A 10,225-nucleotide genomic window follows, 5' to 3' on the forward strand; every position below is an offset into this window, starting at 1 on the left:
CAGCCTGGACAGAAACAGGCAGACATCTAGCCCATTGCTACTGACCTTCTTGAGCTCCAGGAAGGTGTACTCCAAGCTATTGCGCAATTGCATTTCACCTTCGTATCTACAGAGAGAGGAGATTGGGATGAAATCTTGGAGAATTAAGCTCACAATCATAGTTAGGGCTGTGAAGTTTGGCTCTACCCATTTATGGCTGGATCAGCAGGGCACACATGTTTGCTTTAGTCCAGAGATGTCACCTCATCCCCAACTGGACCGGTGTCCTATTAGAAATGCAAATGGGCCTTGAGTTTGTAGCAGATGATGTATGGAGGCTATGCCTGTTCTGGAGGAGGAGGAGGAGGAGGAGTTGGTTGCAATGTTTTGGAGAATACTGATTGTCTAAGTCCAATCTGTGCAGTTTGCACTTTTAGTGATGAAGGCTTCTGGCTTGCTATGGTGGCAAAAAGCCTTCTATAGCATACGCTGCTCCTATCCTGTGCTAATCATTCATTAGCACATGCTATTGTGATGCAAATGCGGCCTCAATACAAGGCATAATTGCAATTTTACTGGGTGGTGAGAGAGTTTAACTCATAAATAATACCTTGAATTTAAATGATAAAGGAATTACCTTGCCCAACAAAGGTGTATTAATAATAATTGCATTGCATTCCTCCTTAGTTCCTGTTTCAAGCCACGGTCCTTAGTGCTAGGGGCTTTAAAAACTTGTACCAGAAAGACTTTTTTACACCTCAAGGGCTAACTTAAGCACCCAAAGCAGTTCGGATGCAGGGGAAGAAGATGAGCAATGGGGGCGGGGGAAGATGTGGAAACAAAACCAAAAAACAAGCAATGACATTGTTTCCACTTTACTGCAGTACTTACCTGTTTCATAAGCCCTGATGGTATGGATGATGGGAGACGCATTGGCTGTTCTGGTTTTTCTGCTCCCAAACTGGAATGGCAGATACGCTGCCACCACGCACGTGTTGTGCTTAATTATAGTCTGATACTATGCTCCTTCATTCTGCTGAGGCCTCACCCTACCCCCTGTCTGCCTCAGCCTGCCAAAAAAGGCTTTGTGCATTGCAGGGTGCTGAGGTCATTTCATTTACGGAACAAACAATCATCAAACGGGATTGCGGTAGAGCCAGCAAAGCAAGCAATACACCTACAGGGGTGGTGGGTGGGTGGGTGGGGGGTCTTCTCTAGCGCTGGAAGGGCTAGGAACCCAGAGGTGGCTCTTGGCAGGGCTAAGTATTCCTTTCAGACTGCAAACAGATGGTGGCTACCTCTGTACAGATAATCCTGAGTTCTTGTGTGGCAGTCACATAGAACTGAGTATGATGTGACTGGTTGCTCTGCAATGGAGCAAGGTAAGCAAAACTTCTGGGCAAGGCTGCACTACATGGGTTAGGGGTGGACCAGTCCACAAAGGGACTGAATTGAGTTCTCTTCCAGCTCTACTTCCCCCCTGGCTTGCAAATGTCATTGAGCTGTGGGGACGTCCTTCCTCGGAATAGGTAAGATGCAGTGCAACACCCGTGATTGACTTGGGTAGAGGGGTGCTTATGAATCTAAAACTCCCACATCTGGACATGCAGGTGACATGCTGTACATGCAAACTGAGGATCTGTGCATGTATGGGAACAAGAGACAGGCGAGGTTCTTTGGGTAAATGTGATATCTTTGATTAGAACAGGGGTGGGCAATTATTTCAGGTGGAGGACCGCTTACTGGGTTTTGGCCAGCCATCGAGGGCCGCATGACAGGCAGACAGAGGCAGATAAATATTAATTTTCTACATTTTTTAGGGGCCCCGTGGGTCAGATAGAATGGCCTGGCAGGCTGCATCCATCCCGCAGGCCTCATTTTGCCCACCCCTGGATTAGACCAACTAAATAGTTGGGAAAAATGTTCTTTGCCAGCTTTCGGGCACAAACACCCTTCTTCAGGCATAGGCAGAGTCTGCTGGTGTTTGATGTTCTTTGCCTGAAAGCTGGCAACGAGTAATTTTTGCAGCTATTTAGTTGGACCACATTTAGCCAAAGAACCTTGTCTGCCTATATCCTCAGACCAACACAGCTACAACCAACACCCTGGGAACACGAGAGGCACTTGTGCAGGTGTGACTGCACATCAGCTTCTGGTTAGGCAAGTACATAGCTGCTCAGCTGATGCAAATCACCTTTGCACCCTGGACTTCATCTCACCCCAGTTGGTGACCTGGCTCTGAGGTGGCTGGGACCAACAGCTAAGAGGCCTAATCTGGAAGACCCCCCCGCTCTTGCAAATTTGGCTTGGGAGTTTCAGGGAACGCGACTGAGCAAGGGTGGTGCCAGGCTCTGGCAGTGAGAACAGATTCTAGCTACTGCACTGTGTCTAATGAGAAACTGATTTATGTTATGTGCGGATTATATGGCAATTAAAAAAGGAGGTATTAATGTAGCGGTTACCCTAGTCATGCCGGCAGCAAGTTTCTCCCAAGCTTTTTTTTTTTTTCCCTTGGGAAAAGCTGTCTCAACGTGTTCACAAAATCCCTACCACTTCTTTAGTCTACAGCCATGAGACCATTTACTGCAGGAAGCCAGGTGGTCCAATGGGCCAGCCCTTTAGCAGGGGGGTAAGAGGACTGATGTGTAGGTGGGGATTGCAACTTGATTTGGATCCAGGTTTGCATGTAGTCGTCACACTTCTGCTGAAAGCTCACTGCCCCACCAAGGTGGAACTGCAACCAGTGTGGCAATGCCCAGGAATTCATTTATTCCTGGAATTCGGGGTTAATATTGTGATAGTGATGAAACTTGACTACATACTGATGAGACTAATCACCTCCTTCAGACCATGGACAAGGCCCACTGCAGGTTATGGACCAGTGGAGGAGGCATGGGGGGGAAAAACTTGCGCATTGAAGAAAGGAAGCATCAATTGTAGGTAATACATGAGGCGCATCAGCACAGACAGGCGTATTTATGTCTCTCTGCCTGCCTGGGATATGCTGACCCCACTGCATAAAAAGAGAGGTATCTTTTTGCTGGAGATTGTGATCTGTAGGGCTAGGAGAATATGTTTGTATGTATATCGAGGAATTAGAGCTGCCTAGATCTGTAAGAACTAGCACAACACTCATTGGGACTTCTGCAGAGTTCTTGTTACCATGCAGATGGTGGAATAAGCAACATCCCTTAAAGGATATTAGCTATATTCTAATATTGGTAACAATGGCTACTTATGCGAATTCCTAGAGAGATCCGCAGCGCCTCTGTGCCTTGTCACTGGAGGGAATGATTAGACCACAGGACTAAGAACCACATCTCCTGGGCATCGTTCCTGGCTCTATCATTGGCTTGCTAAGGTGTCCTGCACCAGCTTCTCTGTAAATTGAACTAAAATGAAGCTCATCAGCCTTTCTTGACTTGGGGCAAGTTGGGAGGCTGCTTTTTCAGCCATCCCTGCTTGGCTGTGCTTGGAATGAAATGTCTGGAGAAGGTCGGTGTGCTGGGCTTTGTGCTCATAGGTCCCTGTTTTCCTTTGGGGTTTGGATCGATTGGTTGCTGTACTTGGCTGAAGCAGGTCCTTAGAGATTGAGAACTTTTTTTTTCATTGCAGTGGCTTGTAGATTTTCCATGGAAAATGGCTTTTTGGTCAAATGACCAATTTTGATCAAGACATTATTTTAATAACCCAACCCATATCTATCTATCTATCTATCTATCATGCGTGGTGGAAATCTTTCACAGGAATATTCCTCTCTGTGCCTCTGCTGCAATACTCCCCCAAGCATAAGTCTATCACCTAGTTCCCCTGTATCCTGCTTCTCCTTAGTATCTTGCTCGCTATTTCTTTCTCTGTGGATTCCCTTGTACCCTTTCCCTCTTGTCTTTAATGTCATTAAACAGGAAAAGAGTAAGGAACTGTGTTTGGTTTTTTCCACTATGGAAAGCTCATCTGCCCCCTCTGTGCTTATTAGTATCCATAATGGGATGTATGCATTAGAGCAACTTCATGTTCTTTCTGTTGCTTATGCCATATGGTGGACCTGATACCTGGCAATAGGTAGAAGATTTACCTCCTATTCTGAATGAACATGTGTAGATACCTACTTGGCTCGGAAGTCGTCCATTGAATCCAGCACCTTTGTCAGCTCGGATTCCAGCTCTTCTTTCTCTTGGTCAATCGACTTCATCTCTTGTTCCATTCTGCCCATGTACTCATCGTAGATGCACTTGATGTCCACCTCAGAGCTGGAATTGTCCTGATCTTTGAGGAAGTCCCACCTGGTCTCCAGCATCTTGTTTTGCAGCTCCAGGCTTTGGACCTGCAGAACAGTATCCAGAGATTTTAGGAAGGCTAGTGGTTGGGACCGCACGGGACCATGGGGCTGCGGACCTCCAAAGCTGACAGCCTGGACTTCCCTGCATGAATTCAAGAGGCAAATCTCAACCTAAGCTTCAATATTCCTGCCTCTTTTGCTGATTTGAGCATACAGAGGCTGGACACGGGGATTCAGATTCCTAAACAGGAGTTTGCCTAATTACCTCTGACTATCTGGGCCTCCAGCATGACTGAGGTTTGTTTCTTAGCTGGGGAATTTGGGCACCACAGTCTGCTATGATATTCCTCAGCTTGCATGGCTTCACGTGACACTTGCTTCACAGAAGATGCCACTAGGAACCGTTGGCCCTAAAATGCAACCATGGACCTTAGTCACTACTGCAGCATATGCCAGGAAATCGGTTTACACTGGGGTAAAGCTGGAATAATGAATCGGACTTGAGGCTTGTAATGTAAAACAACATGCCCAGCTCTGGAGCTCTACTGAATAATCCATAATCCTGGCCAGCCATTGGGGTAGGGAAGCCTGGTTATGGAGAGCACTGTATTGCCATCCACCATCCATTTAAATCTCCCTAAACTTTGTGATCTAGTGCTAATGCTTGGCAGTCCTGCAGCGGTAGCATCTCCAAAGCACTGGGCCAGCTTCAAGCATTTAACCACTGCCCCCCCTCCCCCCTTTCCCTGCTCTGTGTACAAACCAAATGTCTGCAATCACTTTAATCTACCGTTAATTGCCTCCAGTAGTAGATCGTGGCTTTAAATCCATCAGGAGGAATTGCTCCTTGGGAAAGCAATTTTTTTTTTCCACCTTGGGAAAAAAAACCCGCAGCATCCTTATAGGCTCGGCAGTGCTATGTTGGCTAGCACTATGGAAGAAAGAGACTTGGGGGTCATCATTGACCACAAGATGAACATGAGCCTGCAATGCAATGCGGCGGCTAGTAAAGCGACCAAAACACTGGCTTGCATCCATAGATGCTTCTCAAGCAAATCCCGGGACGTCATTCTCCCCCTGTACTCGGCCTTAGTGAGGCCGCAGCTGGAGTACTGTGTCCAGTTTTGGGCTCCACAATTCAAAAAGGATGTGGAGAAGCTTGAGAGAGTCCAGAGAAGAGCCACGCGCATGATCAGAGGTCAGGGAAGCAGACCCTACGATGACAGGCTGAGAGCCCTGGGGCTCTTTAGCCTGAAAACGCGCAGGCTCAGGGGTGATCTGATGGCCACCTACAAGTTTATCGGGGTGACCACCAGCATCTGGGGGAACGTTTGTTCACCAGAGCGCCCCAAGGGATGATGAGGTCGAATGGTCACAAACTACTTCAAGATCGTTTCAGGCTGGACATAAGGAAGAACTTCTTTACTGTCCGAGCCCCCAAGGTCTGGAACAGCCTGCCACCGGAGGTGGTTCAAGCGCCTTCATTGAACACCTTCAAGATGAAACTGGATGCTTATCTTGCTGGGATCCTATGACCCCAGCTGACTTCCTGCCCTTTGGGCGGGGGGCTGGACTCGATGATCTTCCGAGGTCCCTTCCAGCCCTGATGTCTATGAAATCTATGAAATCTATGCTCCTCCACAACATCCCATCCATCCTTCTCATATGAAAAGGTACAGCATCGTGTATGTGATGGTGTCACCCCCTGCCAGTCCTGTATATTGAGTAGCTGTGGGCTGAATCACCTTTCATGTTTCCATGGGATGGAAAAGCTGTGTTGCCTTTTGGGATAGCATCTGCTAAAAGACTGCGTTTTACCTTTCTGCTCTGTTCCTGGTTCTCTCTGGATTATTCGGTAGCGCACCCCTTTGCACATGTGACTTTAAGGTATTGTCATAAAAGGAGTAATAGGGAAGATCAGGAGTCTCACTTTGGTGGCTCACAGGCAAGTGCTGGGTGCAAATATGTGACCACATACAAACAGAGCTTGAAGGGGTGGTACGAAACCACCTAGCCCCTTCTCCTCGGTGTCTACCAGGGGTGGGCAAAATGTGGCCTGTGAGCCAGATGCGGCCCGCCAGGCCATTCTATCCAGCCCATGGGGTCCCTAAAAAATTTAGAAAATGAATATTTATCTGCCTCTGGCTACCTGTCATGTGGCCCTTGATGACTTGACAAAACTCAGTAAGCAGTCCTCCGCCCGAAATAATTGCCCACCCCTGGAGCCTAAACCATCCCTGCCTGAGCTCGCACTTAAGCTCTGCCATGACAGACGCTCCACAACCTTTCTGCAGGGCAGGGGAGAGATCAAAATACTGAGGTTCTTGGGACTGAGAGACTCATTCTCCTGCAAGGAGATCCCACCAAGACATGCATGAGCATCAAAGAAGTCAAAGCTCTGAGTGCTTGCCTTTATGCAAGGGGCACATCTATCTTGAACATCTTCCATCTCAGAAGAAGCAAAGGAGCCAGGACTGCAAAGGTGGGAGAAGAGCCCAGGCCTCTTGAGGCCCCAAGTCCAGCGCCTCTAGCTACTAGACCATCCTCTCTCATCCCTGAAGGCTCCTTATGTTTTAAAGGACCCAGTTTGAAGACTAGATGCAGTGGTTCCTATGGGAAGGTCTGACCTGAAACACTGGGCAGAGTCCCACAGATGGATGCAGGGCTCAGAAGGTCCTGGCAAAAGCCAGGTTTTTGGTATACAGGGCAGCTGGCTCACTCTCCATGCCTCACTGAGTACCGCAGAATGATGCTGTCATGGGGCTGCTGACAGCGGCCTGGGGAAATGGATCCCCAGGCCTCTCAAATCCCAGATCCTCTTGTCTGAGACCACCACAAAAGAGCAGAGCTTGAGTTTGTGCCTCCAGAGCTGCCACAGGACATCTTAGCTGCTCTGCTCTGGTACCCCAGTTGGAGGGAGCATTGCTCATTGCTGCCGCTCCTGGGATATACAGATAGCTGCAAACTTTCTGTCCTGCATCTGGATGGAGGGGAGAGCATGCCATGCTCTTCCTAGAGTCCTTTTCCATATGCTTAGTAGGGGGTGGAGGGGAGAGGACTGCAACATTAGCTTGCTTTCCCTCCAGCAGCATCTCTGGGCACAGAGCAGAAGGATTAGCCAAGCATACTGCTCATGGAGCCTTCTTGCTCCATGTCTGAGGCCCCAGAAGATGTCAGGAGGGGGAAGCCACCAACCAGCTTTTATCCGCCCAGCCACACACACTCGCACAGGGAACACTTAGCACCTACAGCCTCTCTGAGGGCAGTCAGCAGCCGAGCAGAGCTCAGCAGAGCGCTGATGCGTGGTAGCTGCCATCTGGGTTCACACATCGGGACTCAACCAGGGATCAGCAATGCCAAACAGATGAATTGCAGCATTTTAAAGTAAAGCTGCTTTGCCAGGGCTGCTCCGCTCACTGCTTCAACAGAAAAGGCACCTGCTCAGCTGCACCCCTTAAATCCTGCTCGAGCCCAGTACTCACTGGTGCCTTGGCCTCCGTGCCGGCCTTTCTGCACTGGGGTAAAATTCACCCAGCAGGTATTTTCAAAGCCCCGTGCATGTAGGAGCATTGTCAGCACGGGCACTTGAAAATGTGCATGGCCTTTTGCACACTCAAGTGAGCACCGTTGCACATCTGGGTGGTCGCTTGTGCCAGCAGGCGCTGTTGGCATCTGTGCAGAACGGATGCATGGTGCTGGGAAGGGGACCTCGCGAGGCTCATTCACAGGCCTGCCCTGGGTTTTAAAACAAAACAAAGCAGCACTTTGGCATCGCCTGCCTGCCTGATACACCCCCGTGAAGCAATCCTCTCTCAGGAGATTACTATCTGTTTACAGAGACGCAGGGCTTTGCAGGAACCTGCCTCCTGCGGATGAATTGTTTTCCTCTGAGAAAATGTTCTGCCTTCTCTTGACTCGTAGATGAAAGGGAAACTTCCTTCACTGGCCTTGCAGCCCAAGATACCCCGGGCCTTCACAGAGGAAGGTGGTTTCCCTTCCTTCTATGCTTCACGTCTCTCCTCCAGCCTCTGGAAAATGGGCATAGTAGGCACTTTAAGCAGCATTACTGACCTTGGCTGTTGCATTGGCTCTCTGGTCACTTGGTTGAAACCAATGCCCTCTCTTTCATGCCCCGTCTTCACAGCCCCTGTCTGTGGTGCTGAGCCAAGTACCAGATCCAACCCAGGGTCTGAGTTTCCCAGTGGTCCACCAGGACAGTTACTAGCAGGAGGCCTCACGGGGATCTCAGATGCTCCAGCATGGGGCCTGTGCCAGAATTAGCTAATGATGATTCAAACCCATGGGAAGGCAGAACAAATTGGGAAAATTAGACTAACACGTAGAGCCCAGGAGCACCTCGCTGAGAACCCTGGGCATTCATCTGCTCCAGAGAGGTCCCCGACAACCGGCAGGGTATCTATCCGCTCCATCCTGGCCACCAGAAGCTGGAGCTGTTCTTACCTGTTTGATTAAGGCCACAAATTGATTGTTGAGGACCTTGATTTCCTCCTTCTCCCGGTTCTTCATGGCCTGGAAGCTGGGGTCGATGTCCAGGTGCAGCGGCGTCAAGAGGGTCTTGTCCACCGACAGGGGCGGGTAGGCAGAAGGCCTGTTTCCGCTGAGGCTGGCGGAGCTGAAATTTCGGCTGGCTGTGCTTCCAGGGCTGCTGCAGCCATTGCAGTCCACGGCAGCGAAGATGGAGCTAGCCCTGCTCATCCTTCCCGAGGCGCCTCCGGAGGAGAGCGAGCTGGTGCTGAATGCCTTGGAAGGGGTGTCCATCCCGGCGGTGGGCCCCAAGCTGCCTGCTGCTGCGGGGGGAAGAAGAGAAGTGGCACGTTTGAACTCCTGCCTCCCCTGAGCTAATGCATTGCAAACACCTGTTCTCCTATGTTCATTAAGCGGGGTGGGTGTGACCACTGAGGTAATCCAGATCAACCTGTTGGGTTTTCTTTTCACCCTGCTCCCTCCTTCCTTTTTGGAGCTTATTTGGGTGGAGAGCATGCACACACACAGAAATTAAATCACTCGCAGCTGGTTCTCACGTGCTGCGAAGCGCCGGCTTCCTCATCCTTAAATGGTGATGAAAACAACAGGCTTTAAGCTCCAGCTTAGCTTGTAGCTAAGGCGGGAGAGATGGATTCAGGAATGTGGGGTTGGTTCTTGGCTCTGAAGCCTTTTAACCCATATGGTCACAGAACCAGTGACTTTGAGTACCCAGTTGGAAGTACCACGAAGAGGTCTGATTTTTTTTATTTTTAATTTTTATTTGCAGAGGCCCTGCGGCTTTCTAAAAGCCAGGCCTTCTTAAGGTGTCTCGAGTGGGGCACCTGAAAAGCAAAGCTTTTCGAATCGCTTGTAATTGTGACAGGCAGGTCGGCAAAGTTACAATTGTCAGTAGCATTTAAGAGCCCAAACCCTATTTTCAAAAACAAGCTATGCGTCGACACCCGGAGATTTTTAAGGCATTTTCATTTCAGACGGCAAATTCAATATCTTCCATGTTTCAGGGGCGTTGGTTGTAGCCGTGTTGGTCTAAGGACACAGGCAGACAAGGTTCTTCGGGTAAATCTGGTGTCTTCTATTAGACCAACTCAGATAGTTGGGAAAATTCTTCTTTGCAAGCTTTTGGGTACAAACGCCCTTCTTCAGGCACAGTGAGTGTCTGCGGGTTGTTTTGTGCTCACCTCTGCCTGAAGAAGGGTGTTTATACCCAAAAGCTTGCAAAGAAGAATTTTCCCAACTATCTGAGTTGGTCTAATAGAAGACACCAGATTTACCCGAAGAACCTTGTCTGCCTGTGTCCTTAGACCAACACGGCTACAACCAACATGCCTTAAGGCATTTTGGCATTTCAAGCCACCCACTGGGGAATCTCAAAAACCTCCAAGGCTTCTCACTGCCTAAGTACTTTTGAAAATCCCACTGGGATAACATCATACTTCCTTTCTACCATCTCTTTCGATCTTG

General features: G+C 49.2%; 1 protein-coding gene across 1 annotated transcript in view; it reads right to left on the minus strand.

Moving 5' to 3' along the window:
* KRT80 (keratin 80) overlaps positions 1-9,798 on the minus strand; it is a 19,343-nt gene extending 9,545 nt beyond the window's left edge. The window contains exons 1-3 of the mRNA XM_006031728.3: positions 8,720-9,798; positions 4,089-4,303; positions 46-106 (exon numbers count right to left, since the gene is read on the minus strand). Coding sequence (XP_006031790.2) covers positions 46-106; positions 4,089-4,303; positions 8,720-9,259 — 816 coding nt within the window. The 5' untranslated portion in view covers positions 9,260-9,798. The remainder of the gene's footprint in view (positions 1-45; positions 107-4,088; positions 4,304-8,719) is intronic.
* Between the last annotated feature and the right edge of the window lie 427 nt (positions 9,799-10,225).

This window comes from Alligator sinensis, unplaced genomic scaffold (assembly GCF_000455745.1).
Source record: "Alligator sinensis unplaced genomic scaffold, ASM45574v1 scaffold551_1, whole genome shotgun sequence".
In the NCBI taxonomy this organism is placed as follows: Eukaryota; Metazoa; Chordata; order Crocodylia; family Alligatoridae; genus Alligator; species Alligator sinensis.